The sequence below is a fragment of the Anomalospiza imberbis genome, chromosome 8 (assembly GCF_031753505.1).
Source record: "Anomalospiza imberbis isolate Cuckoo-Finch-1a 21T00152 chromosome 8, ASM3175350v1, whole genome shotgun sequence".
Lineage (NCBI taxonomy): Eukaryota > Metazoa > Chordata > Aves > Passeriformes > Viduidae > Anomalospiza > Anomalospiza imberbis.
This window is the reverse complement of record NC_089688.1, coordinates 14,417,204-14,438,574: the sequence shown is the minus strand read 5'-3', so window position 1 is coordinate 14,438,574 and position 21,371 is coordinate 14,417,204. Positions and strand designations below refer to the sequence as shown.

Sequence of the window (21,371 nt, the reverse complement as noted above, 5' to 3'; positions counted from 1 at the left end):
GAAATAACTGTGAATAGATAAATCCACTGCTTAGGTAGTAGAAATTATATGATATTAGAGTGGCAATACAGAATGAAAGAATATAAGCAAGACTGAAGCAGATCAAAGATCTGTCTCTAATGTGATGTTTGCAAGTGTACAGCAGTGGGAACTTGGGAAAGAGGGTTAAACCAGAGCAAATCTGGAGTAATAGTTCCATGTTACACTCCAGCAAAATGTTGCTTGGGGATTTGTGAACTAGAGATGTTGTCTTTGTGCTGAATAGGCCAGAATGGGATTATATTATACATGTCTTGTGATAAGGAGTGTCACAGAGACTGTGTCATGTAAAGAAATACACCCCCTATTTGTTTGGATTCAGACACTTACGAGTGTTCCTGTCTGCCTCCATCTGCTTGTATTGCTTGGTCAGTCCATAATAATTTCATGTACAAGGTCTTTTTACTTTTAATTTTGAAGAACTCTTGCTTACCTCCCCTGCACTAGTCTTTTTCCAGACTCTTTTTGTATTCTGTTTACTTTTTCTGTGTTTGAACCATAATTCTGACACCCTGAGCCACCCTTCACTGCATCTTTTTGCAGGTCTGCTTAGTCTTTGTGATGGGGGGACCAGAATCTTCAACTTGCAAGTCCTGAGGAATTTACAAAGTGGCTTAATTTTGGTTTTTTTTCTTTGTTCTGTATTCCTCTCTTAATAGTTCCTAACAGTTTACTTGCTTTTCTGGCTGCCACTTATGATTGATCTGACATTTTCATAGACATTTTCATTATCTGACATTTTCATTATTATAACTTCAAAATTTCTTTATGGTGTAGTAATTTGTGCTTTAGAGCCCATCATTGTGTATTTAAAGCTAGATCATTTTTTAAATGGGCACCTTTTTTACATTGATTGACAAAGAATTCTATAGCCCTTTAATCTTGGACACTTTTGCCATTCTTCACACTTGACTTTTGTTTTTACTATCCCAAATTAATTTAAATATCTCACAAGAAGATGGTGCCTGCTATACTGCTCCCTCAGAAATGGTATAGATAGGCAGGAGATGCTGCCCCAGAGCGGGTAAACACAGTTAGCATTGAAGCTGGACTTAAGCAGGAAGGTTTTGGTAAGGCAAGCCCTTAAATCACTTCAGGCCTTTCTTGCTTGACTCTGGAGAGCAAAATTGAACAAATTTACAGTAACATACTGATTCAAGGGCCATTAAATCCCAAACAAGCATTCTCTTTCTGGAAAGAAAGTACCTCTAAACTGCAGTGTTTTTGGGGGGGAATGAGGCATTAAACATGGTGTTTTGTTTTGAATTTCCTTCTAGCAACAAAGACTCTGGTTCCAAAGTTGGAATAGAAGTAGCTTCAGCATTGGCTGATAATGCTGTAGAATTATGTCTGCAAAGCAAAGAGCAAAGAATACAGGGACAGAACCACAGAAGGGAAACAAACTCTATTATCCCATATGCTGAAAACCACCAATTTTATTACAGAACTCATCTAAGAGGATGGTGACACAACAGAATCAGTAATTGGGAAGCACTGGAAGTGGAACAGCCTTCCAAATTTCAATTGTGCTTTCACATGTAACTAATGCAACTTTGTCAAGGTTATCCCTGAAAATGACACCTACCTACCCACCCATCTCCCTGTACACCAAACAGGGAATTCTGGTGACTTTCAGTTTTTCGGCAACTGTTCCTACATCTACAATGTTATGTCAGTCTAAATATATCTTTCTGAGTTTTTGAAAAAACTGAAGAAAATCCAAATCTGTAGTATTCTGTTTTATAGAAAATAAAAATCCTAGACACTTTTAATTAAATTTATGCTTTAAGTTTAAAGTTCACCATTGTCCTTTTCTGTGCAGTCATTTGATGTTCCTGCAATATTCAGTATTGGACACATGCCATTTCTCCTTAAAAACATGTGCTTTAATGAGTTGAAATCTGAAACCTGTGCTTTAAAGGTTTACAGTGCATACACTTCTCACCTCCCAACATGTTAGGCTTGAATCATGTCTATTTTATGAAATTAATCCAATAGTATTTTTTTACTAATAATTTTTGAGAAATAGATTTTCTCAGTATCCTAATTTGGTGTGATTATTTGTTTCATTGTAAGAAATTAAATGTATGGCTTGTTCAGCAGGTTTCATAATAGATCAATAATTTGTTGGCTTAAGTTGTTTTTTTCCTGTGGAGATGTGGGAAGATCAATGTCTGTAGTGCCCTAGGTCAGGATCAATAGTTTTAATAAAACTTCCTTTTTTGTTGTTTTGGCATTGTTGGTTTTTTTGTTTTGCCTTTGTACCTTTATATGGTTTTGCTTTTATTAATGAGCTTTTCCTTTAGTTTCAGACCATTAATGGTTTTCAGATAATGTCACACTGCCCAAGGTCAAGGCCAGTTTGAACTAAAAACTCTACTTATCAATGTTTAAATATATTGGATGGGCTTACATATGGTAGAAGACATAAGAGTTAGAATCACTGCTTTCCACGACGAAAGTTAAAGCAAAACAAAATCTCAGCCTTTTGGGAGGATGACACATTCAGGCCTTTTTTGTGTTTCCTTAAATAAATAACAGATCTTATTTGTGGATCTCATACTGGCATTAGCAACATGGGTAACTACTGTGGCCTTGACTGCTCTTCAGTTAAAGATACTAAATGCTCCATATGGACCTTTATAATGGTATATTGCTCATTCCACAAAACCAGTTTCAAATAAGATAGCATCTCTTGTTTATTCCTGAAATTCTGAGATGTAAGAGGCAAATTATCAAAGTGCATGTTATCAGCTGGAGTGCTTGAGAGAATGTGATGTTGCTGTCTCTGAGGCTCAACCCTGTGTCTTTTGAAATCAATGGAAAGATCTCATTAGCTTCATTGGCTATTGATTATGGTCATCGAGAACTTAAAACATTCATGAATATTAATGGATTATACTGATTCATGTGTCCTTTTGTGTGTTGTACCTTGTCTGGAATCTGTGATTCAATTTTTGTAGTTTACCTAGAGGTTATAGAAAAAGCAAACTTCATGTGAGCTGAAAGATTTGATAGCACATTTTACCTGGAGGTCTTTGTGTGGTAGAAGTGAGGGGCACAAAGAACTGCACCCTTTGACCACTGGCACCTAGGCAGATTATCTTCTGTGGGAGATATTTTTTCCATTATTTTGGCAGTGTTAGCCTGTTTTTTACTAGGCAGCAGTTCACTTCATAACAAGTCATCACAGAGGAGTTTGAACAGGAGAGTCTGTACTCAGAAGGTGCCCTACAGACTCTGGTAGCCCATCATCTTTAATTTAGAGATTTTATTTCCCATCTTGTGATTACAGTTGAATGAACATTGTAGAAAAGTTTAAATTGTAGCTATCTGTGTCATGCTTTTGCCATAAATGATGGAACTTATGTTTTCAAGCCTCTAATCTTCACCTGCTCAAATAGTCTCTATAGAATAATTGCACAGAATGGAAGGAGAGTAAAATGTGGGTATGTATGGTGTCCCTGGATGAAAATTAACTGCAGGAACTGACCCTTTGATTAGAAGCTTCTCTGCTGTAGCATCCAATTTCAGACAATGAAAGTTGTGGGAAGTAGATGGCTGAATGGAAGACAAATTCTTAGCTCCAGGAGGGACAGAGCAGAGATCCTCGATAGTGGGAAAAGCAGACAAAGGGGATTTGAATGGGTCCTGCTTTGCCTGACTTTGGGGACTTGGAATTTATTTCATGTAAGATGACAAAATGTCTAGAATGAACTTTGAGGGCATGTGGGAGGCTAATTGGAGTGCTTTGAAATGGTTACTTGTCTAAAAGTAATATTGTGAGATTTTATGATCAGTTTGGCTCAGTGGTTTCCACAGTAGGTTTTAGAGATAATGCAGAGGGAAATTATTTAAATGCCATATGTGAAACATAGGCTGTGCATGTCAGTCTGATACCAATGATCTGGCTTTGACACACCTGAGCATATTATAGACTGTGAAGTGGCAGTTAAGATATAAACCTTTGGATGCCAAAAATAATGTTTCTGTAGTTAAGTAGTTGATCCCATGTGAATGAAAGTAGACTCTGTCTTATTTTCACCATAACTGTTTTCTTTGTTATGAATAATAAAGACGGTAAAGTAAGCAGATCTGGCATAGAGTATATACAGACAGCAGATTTAGGGAATAGGGCAAATATGGACTGGTTTTATATTGTTATGTTTGGCTATACCTACTCAGTGATATAACACTACTGTTTGTTCAAAAAGAATGCACAGAGTAGTCTGACAGCAGATTTAAAGTTTGGGAGGCTGCATACACTGATTTTGTTTGCTTTAGTTCACTACCCTGTGCCCCCCACTGCCCTCCTAATCCATCCTGATGCTTCTGCCTGCCCCAGTGATTAGTAGTTAAAGCTAAATCAGAGAGGAATCTATGGAACCAAATATTTATGTCCCTTGTAATGTGACACTGTGATACTGTACTATGAACCTGAAAAGATGCCAGGCCATGCGTTGTGTCTAATAGCAATTGATCAAAAATGGAACTGCAGAACTGTACTCCAAATTGTTGGCTTTATAAATTTGATAATAATTACATTTCTTGGTAGAATATAGCAGTGCAGTAAACTGTGCATGCCCTCTCTTCCCTCCGCACCTGTCCAATTGCAGAATGCTGTTTGTACAGTACAATGTCGTCGCTGACAACTGAATAAGAATTTTTAGGAGCAGTTGGCTATCAAGTGATGGCAAATTTAAAGGTTATGCAAATTGTGCCAGTACAGCCCAGCTTGTTTCAGACCTCTTTTCTCTATTATCATATCAATTGAGTCAGCTCATAGTAGACAAAGCAAGGTTATGGGAACCACCTAGAGCATCATGCACCATTAAACATCAATGCAGCACACATGAACATCTGCAACAACGATCTTATTAACAGAGGGTATAACGGAAGGCAATAAACAGCTTTCTTAGTCACCTAATTGTAAAAAATTTAATAACTTAATACTTGCATTATTTATCAACAGCAATTTGGTCAAAAATTACACAATTGCAGTGGATTAGATTACAATACCTATTGTCTGCTGTAAATTGCTACAAAAATATGAAAATCCTTTTGTGAGCAATAAAACACTTTAGTTAGTAGAATGCTAAAAATGCAATTTTCTTTTAATTTCTGGCACATCATGAAATATAAGTATCTGCCTTTTGCACTGACATTTTTATACTTGCCTAAAACCAAATATTATAAAAGAACCTAAGAATTGTTTTTGATTTCCTGCTTGTCTAGATAGCTTGAGCATTTCAGAAATCAAGGCACAGTTGTTTTGTTGTGAAAAGTAACATACAGAAAACATAAAATGGTCTTGTGTGTGTGCAGTCAAAACAGATGTTTGGAAGGATGAAGTAAAGCATATTAGATGTCTGTACTGGCTATGTGTTGTGTGTTGGCTTCTGGAGGAGACACTGCACTGCTTTAGAAGATGAGAGTATGTGAAGCTGTGATCTCAAATAGCTGAGGGAAATGTATACAAACATTAAAGTATGTTAGAAGTTGATAAAAAAGAGAAAGGAGGTTTGGCTCTCTAAGGCCAAGGCAAACTCTAGGACTAGGATGGGCTTGAAGCACACCCTTTGCTGGAGTCAGATACACTGGTGGGGAGGGACAGCCCCCTCTCCATGGAGGGGGCACTGCTGGACTCCCTGGGAACCAGAGCCCTGCTCAGAAAGCTCAGAGCTACAGGAGGAGAGCACCACTCCTCCTGTTTTATCCTGAATGTGCAAATGCACAGGTATTTAAGAATTAAAGCAGGAAGGAAATAAGAGACTGGATGCATAAATCAATACAGGCTCAAAAGCTGAGTTTGGCAAGTGCATTGAGCAGAAAATCCTGCTCCAAACATTAGTCTGCTTTCAAGCAACTTTGTTCCTTGCTGGCACCGTCTGCTCCCGACTGTTGCCACTGAGTAGCAGCGAGCAGATCAGATTTGTATTTATGTGGAAGAAGAATGAAGCCTTCTAAGTTTGTGTTAGTGTAAAACTCCAAATTGTGCTAGGATCACTGGCTACAATTAGCCTCCTGGTCAGCAGTGGACACCTCAGTCATTGCTTTAATCAACAAGAATCAACAGGTGATGCTGAAGGATGTGGGCAAAGAGGAAAAGTGATTAGACCAAGATAGGTAGAAGCTTGGTAAAAGGATGAATTCGGCACGCTGTGAGTTACAGGCATTAATTTTGTTACCACAGAAAAAGGAAAGTTTTTCTTAAAAAATGTTAACATCTTTCATTTTTAAATCTGGTTTTATTTCCTCTAGGAAAATATGGCAAAAAAAAAAACATTGAAACTGTCTAAATAGCCATTAAGTATATGTTTTCTATTGAAATGCTTCTTAAAGGAATAAATAACAAGTATTTTCCTTTTTTTTTTCCACATATTTTTGAGTTTCAGTTCAAATGATCTCACTCTGTAGGCTAACCAGAATTTTTTTCCTGCATATCTCTGCAGTTTTTAAAGCAGTATCTGCTTCTTGCCTTTCTTCAAAATTTTTATAACTTAATTGTATCAGCAGAGTGTCCATATTTTGCTTATACACATCTATTTACTTGCTAACCAACTTTGCTTTTCAGATTGGAAACTCTTCAGAGCAAGATTTTTTTACTTCTAAAACATATCTTGGGGGTCATCTTGACAATGCAAGAATAATACATATTACAGAGATCATGAGTTGAACTCACCTGTATGCACCAACTGAAGTTTGATTAATCTTAAAATGTTTTATTGCTTCTAAAAAGATATGTGTGTCATTTTGGGTATTATTTTGGAATCACTTAAATTTAAATTATTCAGCAAATTAATACTACAGAAATAATACTTTAAGGAAAAGTAATGAAGAGTGACAGGCAGTGATAGGAGTCTGACAATGTTCTGCAGAGAGAGAGGCTGGACAATTTTGATTTTTCTGTTAGGTTACTTATTTTGATTTTGTCAAGCAACCTGACTTTAAAGCACTGGGGTTTACATTAAATAACAGTGCATGGCCTGTAAAGCCTGTTGGGTTACCTTTATGGGTGCACATATGGGACTGCAATGCTTTAAAGGCCTTCATACACAAACATATGATCCAAGAGCTCTTGCCAGAAACTCTTTGTCAAAGCTGATATTACAGTAACTGTGTGGAAATGAATTTAATCCACTGTGAAGTCAATAATTGTAAAAATTCAGGGGTGCATAATTTACATCAAAATGTGCATGGCATTATTTTTAAAAGGTCATAGATTTACCATCCAGCTTATGTCAGTGGTTAGGTAATACTTTTAAACCAACAACTTGATCCTACAGAGATCATAGTTTGGGTTATTTAATTATCTAAAAAATTATCTGCAACTAATATAGGGGAAAATAAGCTCCTTTAGTTTGGGCCAGATTTTTATCTTAGACTGGTACAACCCTTAAAGAATTCCATTAGAAACAGCAGAATTTCTCTGTTTCAAGTGGCATTTTAAGAGTAGGATATTTTCTCATTGACATTACAACAAATTTTGGCCTCCACTGCAGTGATATCTTCTAAGTAGATTTATAACCTGCTAAAGTCTGATAAAATTGATTTAGTAAGCATGTTTTATTCTTCAAAAATGAACAAGTAGTCTTGGGAGATCTTAATTAAAGGAAACGTGGAGCTTACAAATACAGAATGAGAAGAAAAAAATTGTAAAATTCTGGAGCTGAGCTCTGAGATAAAAGGGTGAAAAATTGAAATTTCTACATGTAATTTGAATTTTTAACAGCAGTGCTGTAGAATTTCTGTGGTATAGCTACCTCATCAATGTTCAGCTAGGAACAATTTTTTTTTCAAGGAGAAGCAGATATATACATTAACTTATTTTTAGTAATCTATCTAGGGAAGGCTGTCTCTCTCATTCCAATGGACTGATTTTATTTATGAAGCTAAATATAAATTCTCCCAGAAGAAAAATCTCCTTCAGAGCTGCTCTGTAGTGACCTAATGCTCACTCCTTCTCTTTTCAGTCTTACTGATGCTCAAGTGAAATGGAAGTGCCTTGGGCCCATTTCTGCCTCCACTGACAACCCATGCTTCTCAGATTATCGTGTAGCATAAAAAAAGCTGTCATGTAACATGGCATTTATTTAAATGATGTGATTTCTGTGTTCACCACTCTGAAACTGAGGTATAGCTAAGAAAGCTTGCAAGTTTTGACAGGTGTGTTTACCCCGCTAGGGCAATATGCTTAATGTATGAAAAATGTGAGGCAGAATACAGTTTTTGTCCTACTCAAAATCAAATTATAATGTGGTTTTTTTCTCTCTTTTTTTTTTTTTTTGGTCTGGTTTTGTTTTTAGCCAATGTCCTGATAAGCTTTGGAGTAGGAATTGCATTGACATGATTTATAGGTTGATACTTGTCAGAAGATTCTCCCATAGGACAGTGTTTTGGTGGCCTAGCTGTGCAGTGGTTTAAAATACATCTGTAGAATACCACAAAGTGAAGTACAAGCATACATGTTTCCTGTTGGTGAGTTGGTCAGTGAATGCACACATGGTCTGGTTTCTGAGCTGAGAGATGTTTCATTTTTGCACAGTCCTCATAGCCACTTTTCAGAAGGCTGAGGAGTGTGTGTGAGCAAAACGTGTCCCTGTAACCCAGCCACACCTTTGTGATGTATTCCTTGCACTGGACATTGACATTCCAGCTCTCATCATCTGTGTGTGTTCACAGGTCTTGGCTACCTATTTACAGATAGAAATAGGTATGTTTGTATTTCTAATTCCTACACACAGCTCAAAAAATAATGGTGGAGCGCGGCTTGCTTTTTTACATTTTTACAGGATCAAGTAAGATGTACAGTGCCCAAAGCAATGCATGTAGGATTTACAGTGCAGAGAGAGATACTTACATTTGTTAATACCCAAGGCCAGATGTGGTTTTGTCACCCTTTGCTCAGGATTGTACAATTTATGGGCTTTGTTTATTGTAATCCATGTCTCCTGTTTTCAGGACTGACTTTGATCTGAGCTCTTCATAGCACTTCCAGACAGTCATTGTGTTGTAGCAGCACAGAACCTTTTCTTGATTTTGGTGCCTGTGACTTCACACCCCTTGCCTTTCCTGAGTCCTCAAGCCCCGTGTGAGGCTGGACAGGGGACAGAAGTCAGAGGAGAGGCTGGAGCTCTGAGCACTTCCTTATGTCTCCAGCAGCCATGCCGAGCCAGAGCAGTGCAGTCCTGGCAGTTCAGTGGGCGCAGTTTCAGCTGCCTCTGAAATCAGTGCCTGGCGGGCAAATGGCAATACTCTTGTGTGCTCGTAAGGCTTTTCCAACAGAGTTCATTGCCATTCTAAACCTTAAACATTGTGACACATGCCAGAAAAATTCTGCAGCTTGTTCTTTAGGGCGGTTTTCCATATATATATGCACATATATGTATCTTAAAAAATGTTTTATTAGCAACAAACTGAAGCAGAACTAGTATTTTCTGTTGACCTCTTGCTTCTCCATCTTTTAAGCAAAGTGTTCTGTTTACTTGTGCTAAAAATTATTTAATATGAGAAATAAAGTAGAAATTCAACTCTTGGCACTGGCAGTGATGGTATAGAAAATAATGACATTTAAGTGTGCCCCACACCTTCGTTAAAGTAAACAAAACAAATTTTGCCTGTAGAAGATGTTCATGAGCCATTAGTCAATGCTATTACATTTCTTACAATAGTTGTAACTATATACAGAGTTCTGAGTCCAATCTTGTGCTGATATAAATCATGAGTTATTTCAAAGGAGCGGTGTTGAATTAACAAGATTGCAGACAGAATCGGTTGTAGGTTCAGAGGATACATGCTGTGTGCAAAAATAGAGTTTAATTTTACATCATTGCTAATGGTTGACATATATGAGTGTACAAGTTGATTCAGATGAACCTTCTTTCCCCTATTAACTCTAATCCTATGAATCACACTTCAGTGAGAGGCTACAAATATGACTTCTGAATCAAAAAGCTCTTGACCAGATAATGGTACACTTTGTATATCTGAGGAGAGCTATAAGGGGAAGACAAGTCTCATTTACCTCCTAGGACAGAGGAAAATGGGGTCTGCACACTGTCATTTCCCCTACGGGTATCTATGGGACTATGACTAGAACCACAGGAGATTAGAAGTCTTTGGCATCATATTCTTTTTCTGTTTCTATTGAAAATGAACTAGCTGTCTCTGAGGGACAGCACTTTGCATCCTGATCAACACTTTTGCTTAGCAAACTGCAAAGAGAATTTTAGATCCACTGCTAAAGAGACCCATTAATTGGGGTTTTTATTATGGAAATCAATTAATATTTGTATTACTTGTATCATACCACAGACCTACTAGAGCATTATAAATGACAACTTCTGTGTAACTTGTTTAGGGTCATTTGTTTATTATAGCAATAAAGAATAAGCAACTTCTACATTAGTAGTTATAAAGATTTCTTGGGTACATATAGAATTCATTAGAATACAGCATCAGTTGTTGTGTACTATTAAAATACTAGATGGAAAGTTCCCAAAGCTTGTGGCTGACTTGAATCTTGCTTGTTGTGCTGTAACTCCATGGAATGGCACAAAGAGATTTCTTCCTTTTCTGGCAAGCCCTGCATAGCTGCAGCACCGGGCCCGCAGTGCACAGGGAGGGAGGAAGTGTTGATGTGCAAAACAAGGCCAGCTCAACACGCACCCAGAAAGTGCCAGGAGCGCCCGGGTGGCCGTCCACAACTGGCTGCTGGAAGTCCAGCCTGCAAATGCGGGGTCTCGTTCTGCTTGTTTAGAAGGGACAGGCTGCATCAGCTGTGCCGGCTTTGGAGCACATCATCACTGCAAGTGTGAAGGATTCCTAGCTGGGGCTCAGTGCCCTGCCCCGCGTTGCCTCGTGGCTTTGGCCAGTGCTGTGTTGATAGGGTGGGGGAGCTGCAGTATCTCTGTGATGTACATTATCAAGTGTGGTGTCATTGTGTGAAGGACAGCAACAGCATTATTTTACTGTCGAACAAAACAGGAGAAAGTATTGCTGTACTGAGGGTTTTTGAAGATGTATTGATGTGCTGAAGAAGATACAGAGACTTAGAGCCTGTAGCCTTTTGGGGTTTACCTTCTGGAGACAGGTGAGAGCTAAAAATCATCCTAAGCAATACGGCCTGGTTTCAAATACTTTTCTCATTACATCTTACCTTACAGCTGCCCAGAGACATTTATAGGTTTTGAGTTCAGGTTTCTATGTTCTGTTAAGTTCTTCCTGTCTCTTTTCTTTTTATCTCTTTTTTTTTTTTTTTTTTTTTTGGCCCCTGATCTAAAGAAAGTTAGAGAGGGTGGAGGTGGGGAGGAGACGGTACAGAATTCTGTTTCACAGTTGTTCCTTTATTTTACAAGTTAAACCTCACAAAAGGAGCTCCATCTTGTAAGCATCTGTACTACCACTACCAACCCATGGATCAAAAGATTATTTGAGGAAATAGCTGGACCTTTTTTGTATATATTTTAGGTCTACCTTCTTCCTTTCATTTTATTTTAAAACAAAATTAAGGACACTCCAACATGTTGCCCATAAGAGTTCTGTTACAGGTAATTAAATGTAAGTTTACACATTTAATCTACTTTTAAGAGCAAGAGAGACTGGTAAATGACCCAGTTAAGGAAAGTACTCAGCCTAATTGGATGTAACGATTGCTTGCTGGTGTTTATTACTGTACTAAGAGTAGACATGTAGTCTGTGATTCTAATTTGGTTTAGAGACAGACCTGTAGTATTTGCACCTATCATCAGAGTTCGATTGTTTCTGCTAACATTGTGAAATAGGCTTGTATTCACTTGGCAGCTTAAGACTATTAGAATGGAAGGAGCTGGGTTTTTTCAGTTACTATTGCTGTCCAATTATCTCTCCAAACTGTTTTACCTACAGCAATATGTTAAACTGGGTATGCTAGCATGTATTTTTGCCTAGGAAAATAAATAGAGATTTCACCTCTTTAGATATGTAATGTGAGAGATTACAATGACTAAATTTACCAATGAGCTGTATCCTTCTGACTTACCTGTGAACTTACCTTGTCTTCAGCCTATGAAGTCACATTAATGTCTGGGTTTGATTATTTCTGTGTCATTTTGAAAGAGTTCAGTTCCTGACAAACATAAAGTCACTGAAAGTTGAATCAAAGCCCCACAATTTTAGATTTCATGAATGCTTATTTTCTAAAATTTCCCTAATTATAGACACCTTGTTGCAATTTGCACTCACAATTCTGGGCTTCCAGGAAACTATATCCAAGTGGAATATGTTGTATCATTAAAGATATTTTTTACATAAAAATAGAACACTAGATTTTATGCCCAGAGCAGAAACACTTGAACTTCAAAACACTTATGTAATTATTCTTTATTTCATAAGCTCTCAGAATGATGAATGAAATCAGAACTGACTTTGAAAAGCAAGGCCACTGATGACTGGTGCACTTAGCCAAGGTGTCTCAATGTTTGCTATGATGGATTTGGGAGTTTTATAAGATAATGGATCAAAAATGAAGTTAAAGCAATATTAAATTCACCAGAAAAAAAAAGGATACTCAGAATAGAGATTTCTGCTTCATTATGATTCACCTTGTGTTTAGTTGCTGCAAAACACAGATCAGTAAGAGAAATTAGCTCTTTTGGTGCTATTACACAGACATAGCAATGTAGTTTAATGGCAGCTTTAATTCTAACTTACTTCATTTATTGTAAAGGAAAGGAAAATAAACCCCAAACCTCGGTATTCTTTTGTTGATCTTCAAGTATATATTATTGTCAGCTTAGTAGTAGTTAACTCTACTATACTAGAAGTTCTCCTAAGGTTAAAGAAAGATAATTTGCCTATAGGATATGTGCAGATGGTAATATTTTGTAATTCAGTATGTGCTCCAAAGCCATGCTGGCTCCTTCTTAAACTTCAGTATTTCAAAATATGAGATTATTGCTCTACTTGAAAATTTATTGGAAGTTGCAGAAAGAAAATGTATTACCCAGGTAGACATGGAAAACTGTGACCAGAAAAAAAAATGTACACCAGAAGACTTTCCTAATGTATTTGGGGTTTTAGACTAATTCAGTTACTTACAATTATATCTACTACAGAAAGAACAGAATAGGAGTTCCTAGTGCAATATTTACCTGCACATACTAGAGGGAGCTGAGGAAGAGAGTTAAGACAGAGGAAAAGAAAGGAAAAAGATGATGATGAGAACTTTCATTTGTGCTAGTTTGCTTGAATAGAATCTTATTTGATGTCATACCCCATTTACAGCTTTCAAAATACAGTGTGCATTATTCACTCTTCTGTGCCCAAACACAGACATTTGTATGCATATGCAATTGTCTGCTGTGCATTTAACATGGAACATCTGTGTGTGCCCATGCACACTTGGGAAGGAGCAGGTTAATTTATTACAATGTGCCTTCAACAGACTTAGCACATTGTTCATTGTTTTAGTATTATCTAGAGCAAATCAATATACCTTCTTGTGAAATGGATGAATACACTCTGCTTGTCTGGCAGAGTTTAATGTAAGACCTCTCTTTCATGATTTCCAATTCAAATGAATGCTGTTAAAATTACTAAAAAACATTGCTCTTGAAGACTTATCTTAGGAGCACAACACAGCATTGAAGCACGTTTCTAAATAGCTTTCTTGACAGAGTAGAGAGTAGGATGCCCTGAGAACTGACTGAAACCTGTTCTTTAATTGGAATATTCATCTTATGTTTTTCATTACCCTTTTTCCTTTGCCTCTCATGGATGGTTGTTGCTAATGCTCCCCTCCCCTCCTGGTGGGCCAGCCAACAGTTCCCTCTGGAGGCAGCATCATTATATCTGCCTGGTTCACTTAGTAGCAGATGGTGAAGAGCAGTAGAGCTGATACACTGCATTTCACAGAAACCAGGATCCTTCTGGTACCTCTGCAGCATACACAGACTTGCCTGATTTGAGACTGTGAATTCTTTATATGCCTTCCAAACTGGGTTTCCTTGTTTGCCACTGTGTATGTCAGTGTACGAGTGATTTTTATGATCTGCTCTCTTGCTGGACAGTGAAGAAACTACTCATCTCCAGGTTTGAGCTACTGGAAGCTCTGTTTTCCATTTTATTTCTATTTTTACCAAAAACTAAAAGAAAACAGCTCTGATGGTTTTTCTTTTCACTGGTTGACAGGCTTTTCTTCCCCCTCCCCTTTTTGTAATTCCTGCTGTCTGCCAAAGGACAATCTGTTTGCTCTGAGACAGTTTAATGCATACTGACTACCAGAGGCAGAACTTCCATTGGCTCAGTTACAGGGGTAATTTACACTTTAACAAGGTATTGTGACAAGGTGGTAATTATATTTTTATCACGTCATTATGACATTACCACCTGGAAAGCCATAGCTGATTAATTAGTGGCATATATTAAATTTATAACCCTGGAACTCTAAAGTTATCATACCTAAGTGGTGTAATTATGCTGAACTGTGGTGTGGCAGTGAATTGGAGGTGAAGATGCTGAGTATCCACCTATTGCAATGCATTTAATGAGTGCCAGTAGAGGGCAGGGAGCTGAAGGAAATAGTTGGGGTTTTTAAAATAAATAGTAAGGAAGAGAGTGAAATCATTGAAATCTTGAAACCAAATCTAGTCAGATGGCAAGTTCCAAGGATTCTTACATATATAGATTTTTTAAAGGTATGTCATGGTTTGACACAGTAATTTGAAAGCACTTTGATTTACACTTGTTTTTGCTTTTTATTTCACAGCTTTATTTCAGTTAATTCACATCTCTTTTGGTTTTAACAATGCAGCAGTTTCTGTTGATCTTTTGGAGGCATGTACTGGCCATTCTGGAGGCTATCTCACCTTCCTGCAACTAGTAGAAAGCACTGGTTTTGGCAGGATGGGTTTTTCTCAGTTTTGTCCATATGCCCAGGTGTTTTATGTTGTTCCTTCTGATTTACTTTTTTTCTTTTACTCTTTTCCTTACTCTTTTTCTCTTGTCATTAGTATTAGGAGGTAGAGGAAATAAATGAGGCTGGAAGTAAATAATGAAAAAGCCCACAACTTTTGGCTTGTTTGAATGTGTTCCCATATTCCTAGGAAGTAAATACAGACAGAATTATAAACCAAATCTATTTTTACTCAAATTATCATGCTAAAGGTCATAGTTTTGAATTATTTTGTTTTTCCCTGATTGTTGTGCATTTCAAAGTCAGATTCCCAAGTAACTCATGTTTTATTCTTCCCTTTCTCTACAGAAAATGAAGTGACTACTTTCCCTGTGGTAGTGAGTGATCAGAGTGAAATTGTGGATACCAATGGAGCTGGAGATGCATTTGTTGGAGGTATTTCTTACTTCTTTCTCTTGTTTGGAGATTATCTCATTATTCTGTCTATATAAAATCTACTGTGTTTTCATTCAGCTGTCCTTCAGAACAAGCTTCATTCTTTTACAGCTTTTCTCTGCATCCTGAAGTTATATGATTTAATTAAGTTCTGACTTCCAAAGGGAAAGTGTGCTCTATTACTTCAAAAATAATATGCCATTATGCTGTACTCTGGTCGTTTTCATGAGATTAATTGTATCTGTCAGACTGTTGCATAAACAAGCTGCATCAAGTACTATATAGTGTACAGAAATCCCTCCTGGCTTAAATGTTAACACATTGTTGTTCTTTAAAACAGGTTGTAGTGAATATTAAACAGTATGTTAATAAGCGAGCATAATGTCTCTGATCATGTAAATTTTGGTAGAACATCTGCTTCCGATACAATTATTTGGACATCAGAAAAGAACGCAAAGGGTTAATTTGTTAAAACAAACCCTGAAAATATCTGGCATTGCTTAATATCCATTTGCAAACTTACTATTTTTTTTGGCTCAAGCTCTAAGGAAAAAAGAGGATGTTATGTCTGTGCCTGTTTAAAAAAATTATTCTATATTAGCCAAAACTCAATCTAATCCAAGATTTCTGTCATTCATTGTAACCTTCATCCATGTAGTTCTGTGATGCACTATTGCATCCTGAAGGCTCTAATATCCAGTCTGTAGTAGCTGTAAGGAGCTCCATTAGTCACTAATTTACTGGAAATATTACAAAAGAGACTTTATAAATAGAATTGCAGGGCTCAGTCTTGTAGCTATGAAGGGGATAGCAAGCAGTGTGTTACCAAATTAAAGCTTCAGAACTGTGTCCCACTTCAAGAAAATATTCAACATAAGCTTAATCTTAAGCGTGTGAGTAATTCCATCCTTACTTAATACAGCATTTAAACCAAAGATAAATGTTCAGTATATACTTAAATCTGTCTGAGAATAGGAATGTTTTTACTCATTACTTCAGTGCTTTCATGAATCAAAAAGGACAGAAATAGAGGGAAACACATTAGGTCATATTATTCATACACCTTTTAGGGCATGCTTGTCACTCTCTATTGTTCCTAAATCACAAACAAGACTAAATTTGAACCAGTAGGTAAAAGTGACTACAATATAAATAAGATCATCTTCAAGTGCTTGTCTTTGTATACATTTGCTCTGTGTATCAGCTGTGCCAGAAAGCTGCTGTTCTTGGAGAGGGGTGGGGGCAAGAGAGAATAGGTCTTGCCTATTTTGATTTAATGCGTCTGCCAGGTTTATCTCAGTTCCATTCTTCAGTTTTAGGCCTCTTGAAATCAGGAGGTTTTTTTAATAATCCTAATTTTGTTCTTTCCTAGGTTAGCTGCAGGAAGAATATTGCAACTAAATAATTGGGGTTTTAAGAACTGCTTTGTAATATAATAGATCAAATTAAAAAATAGAACTCTCAAAAGCCTTCCTCTTTAAATTACATCCTTTTCCCTGGTACAGCCATAGCTGCTGGTTTTCTGTAGAAGGGCTAAAACATTGACTTTAATCAGAATATCCTGAGTGGAAAGGCTGATATAAGCCAGATCAGTCTCTTTTCCAAACTACTGCCTTCCACCAGCAGTGTAAGGAGTTAGGGCACATCCTGTCAGGCTGGTCTTGGATCAGTTGTGAGATTCCTTTCTTGAGGAGGAAAAATTATGTGGACAATGCTCAGCTGTGGAAGACAGGGATGAAGAGACATATTCTAAAAGATTAACTCTCCCTCATCATTCAAAGTGTTAAGATAGAGCAAGATCCTGTATATTTGGTATAATCTGAACAGAAGTCCTGTATCACAGCTTATGGATGTATATCATCTTCAGTTGCCCCACAAACATCTGAGACATCAGATGCTTTTTCATTGGGGCACAAGTGCAATGCAGTCCAGCGCATTGTACAGTTCTCCCTCACTCTCAGGGAAAGGACCACAGCTGGTTTTTCCTCTGTAATGGAAGTCACTTCAGCCATGGCAAATCTGTCTGAGCTGTCCTTGCAGTTAGACACTTAACCTGAGCATCAGTGTGTGAGCTCAGCCTCTTTGTTGCACCGTGCTTCTGTCTCCTGCGACTCAAAGCAGCATGAGCTTTAGAATATCTATCCATACTTCTTCCATTGGCTTCTGGGATATCTCAGTTCTCCTCTGACACTCCATAAATAATAAATTGATCATTTATTCTCCTCAGAAAATAGATTTTCCTGAATTTAGTCCAGATGGGAGAACTGGGACTCGTAACAGTCTAGATACACAGCTGATTCTAGTCTTGTGTTTACTGTGATCTCCTTCTTCAAGGGGTCACTTAATTTTTCTTCCCATGTGTAGGAAATAGGTTACTGGACTGGATAGGCTTTGATTTGGTCTTTGTTTCATTTGGGGGAAATGTCTGTATTTTATCTGTGGCACACTTGTGTGTTTTCCAAGTGTGTATTTGGAACACATTTGGAGAAGTTCTTGAATGTGTCCTTAGCAGCAAGCCCTGTGCAGTAGTGTAGGTAATACTGCTCAACATACATATCTTCTAGCACTGGGTCTAGCACTGAGCTAGCTGCAGTGTTACTGTCCTGACAGAATTTTTGCAACAAGAAAGTTATATTCTCTTCTGTGCTTTTCTGCTTCTTTCTTTGATTGAGGTTTTTATCAGTTGTTACTACCTAGGCAACAGTACATGTAATGTTTTGATTTCAGCATCCTTGTAGTAAAATGTTTCAAAATTAATCCCCTAACTAAAAAATTTGCTCAGTGTGACAATATCCCCTCCTGGAAACCTAGTTCTTTTATTCAAACAGCAGAGAACAAGACTCCCACGGCAAAGTTTCCCATACTTCTCTGGAACCAGTATATTAACATGACTGAACAGTGGTTTTTCTGGAGCAGGTGTCTTGGCTGAGAGGGGAACGTGGGATATAATGAGAACTAACCCCATCACACAGGATTTGTTTTGCATTAGGAGGTCAGGTTTGTTAGACTCTATCGTATTTTTAAAGGTCTTTTACAGAGGCACTCTCTTCCAGAGGTATAACTCACAGATCGTAAGGAAATTCCTTCTCAATAATTATGCCAACTTGGCGAATCACCCCCCATATGTTTCTCCATGTAAAAGTTGAAAAAAAGAAAACTATGTGGTTCTTTTTTTACTGGAACCAGTCTAACTACTGAAGCTCTTGAGACCTTAAAGTCAAGACAAAGTTTAAAGACACAAAGTTTCTGGGTGCTTGTAACTCTGGGAGTTGATTCATGAGTTCAGCATTTCTGAAGCTGCCAGCCTCCAAGGAGAACTAGCTCACCCAACAGCTAGCAGCAAGAAATAAACCACATTCTTCAGTTGAAATGTGGTTTTATTAAGTTGGCACCAGGAATATCCCTGAATTTCTTGCCTCTTACTGCAGGCATCAAGTCATCTGCCACTCAGGCTAGTGCAGTGCGTGAATAAGAAACTTGGTTTGAAAATTGCTGCAGGTAGCTTTATGCTAAAAAACACCTCTCTAAACAACACTAACACAGTTCTGCTTTTATTACTTACCAGCAACACTGCTACCTTTTACAAGTTCAAGCAATAATGGTTTACTTTGTAGCATCTCAGCACCTCTTGTGGTTTTCAGGAGTACCACAGGTAATCCCTGAAATACCCATAAATTAAAGTTGCAATTCCACCTCCAGATTCTTATGGCATTGAAAAATCACTTGGGCTTTGCTGACATGGATTATGCCACAAGATTCCTCTTAATGGAATTACAGCCTTAGTTTGTAGAGTTTGGGGAGCTCATTAAATTAACATTTATTTATTACTAGTCAGCCCCAGTTTGAACCATTGCAGTAATGATAATCAAAGCGTACTTAATGGCAATAAATGTGGACAGTTTGACCATCGTATGCCTTCCTTTATGCCATCCTGCTCTCTTAAGCCAGAGTAGGCTTGCCTTCTGTTTGAACTCCCCTTTGTCATTGCCACCGTAACTAATGAAAACAATAAGCATCTGTTCTGATAGTTGTTGCCACTGTTCCCTGCAAAATCTCTCCCCTAGAATCTGTCTAGTCACTGGAACTGAGTACAGAGTTCATAACAAATGAATAGGAGAAGGTATAAAATCAATGTTTCTTCAGGTTCTATCAATAGAAATATATTGACTTAATAATCTGCTATGATTTAGTCATATACTACATGAAAAGTACTAGAATATGAAATGGAACCACAAATCATTTTCAAGTAGCATGATAAGGCAGTGACAGAACGATCGCAGCAAGTGTGTATTGCTTATCACCATGCTATAAAGATGTTATACCATTCTCAAGCAAAAGGAATCCCAGGGTAGAAGGAGCTCTTCATTAAGCATTGTACTGTGCCAGATAGGAGCTGATAGCAATTTGCCTCTGTCAGTATCAAAGGGGAGGTCAATGGCTCAAACCAGCTGTCAATTTAAAAATGGCACTGGCAGCTCTCCTGTGCTGGGGAATCTCCTAAAGCTGCCAGCTAGAGTTTGAAAGCTACAGTCACATTTTTTTGGTGCACGTTCTTCCAGAATAAGCAGTTCTCTCTCTTTCTTGTGAAGCTCAGCATGAGCCTTATGAGATGGTCAACTCCTGTCTCAGCTATCAGACAACTTCTCTGATAGAGATAGGGAGAGCAGCAAAAGAGGAGTCATCCTCTTTTATGTGCCCTTGTGTGAATGGGCCTTATGGCATCCTTATCTCCTCTTTAGGGACCACAGGGCTTACTGAAGATACTTCCCTCTTTCTGATTCTGTTTGAGCCCAACTGTCTCAGTAAAGCCATTTCCTCATCTTTAAATAGAGAGGTTAATTCCAGGCATTATTTTTCCATCTTCATCTGAATGTCTCTACAAATTAAATAAAGACCTTGGACTTGTAGGAGTTTGCCTAAAGGTTCTCACACTGTTCAAATTTTAGCCTCTGTTCATGAGGTAAATGCAAATGATTTTCGATAGAGTGACATCCAGCTTTGATTTCAGAACTAAGTAATATTTGATATACTTCTAAATTATTGAAATACTATATTTTGTGTGAAACATTCTTTGAATATATTATGCACGTATGTGTATATATAAAACCACAGTACAAGAAATAAAAATACAAGTTCACAAAGAATATTGAGTGCACAGAATATTTAGTCATCATTACTCCTCTACTATTAAGTGTTCGATTCCGAAACCTCTTTTAATAAAGGACTGATTCTATTTTCTGAACACCCTAGATTTGCCTTGGAATACCTTGGCTGGAGCTAGTGGATTTAAACAAGTGTAATATTGATAAAAATGGAAACATAATTAAAACCAGTATAATAATTCTTATGCTGTTGCTCTGTAGCACCCATGATTTTTGGAAGGAATCCAGTGGTTTTTAAAATTAAAAAATCATCTTGATGGGATTTGACATCATCGGAGTTGACCCTGCCTTAAGCCAGAGGCTGGAGCAAGTGACCTAAAAAGGTCCCTTCCCACCTAAATTGTGTTATGGTCCTATGAATTTTAATCCTATCAGTATTAAGTTCTCAGATGCCAGTTCCTGCTCCTCTGGAAATCCAGACTCGGTCATCTTCAGAGGGCAATGTTGGTGGCTCTAGAGTAGGAGCAGACCAGATTAAAAAATGAAGCTCAAAGAGTGGGAATTCCATCTTCTTGCAATAAAGCTGTTCTAGGGCAAAGGGGGACTGTACTTATGACTCTGTCTAATAAGACCCTTATGTATTTCTTGTGCAAGCATTGTGGGGATAGAGGCATGTGCGCATGTGAGAAATGAAATAAGCTCTTATGAATAGTTCCTCTATGGCTATTCCAGGAGTGCTAAACATGCAAAAAGATCTGATAATGCCTTCAGCAGAGACAGATTTGAATGTTTTTTCAGAACACTAAATTATCAGTAAGCTTGTGACTATATTAAAAAGAAAGTTAATTAATGGATTGCTAGGGCTCTTGAAGACTGGGGAAGAATTTGTTTACACTAAAAAT

General features: G+C 37.6%; 1 protein-coding gene and 1 long non-coding RNA gene across 5 annotated transcripts in view; both read left to right on the top strand.

Annotated features, from left to right (window-relative positions):
* The window catches only part of ADK (adenosine kinase), a 270,500-nt gene that overhangs the window by 236,911 nt on the left and 12,218 nt on the right, over positions 1–21,371 (top strand). For all 4 annotated transcript variants that reach the window (XM_068198543.1, XM_068198542.1, XM_068198541.1 and 1 more), the window contains one exon: positions 15,281–15,367. In XM_068198543.1, the coding sequence (XP_068054644.1) occupies positions 15,281–15,367 (87 nt within the window). The remainder of the gene's footprint in view (positions 1–15,280; positions 15,368–21,371) is intronic.
* LOC137478521 (uncharacterized) lies at positions 8,492–12,214 on the top strand. Its single transcript, XR_011001621.1, has 2 exons — positions 8,492–10,113; positions 11,026–12,214. It is a non-coding gene; the product is annotated as an uncharacterized lncRNA (long non-coding RNA).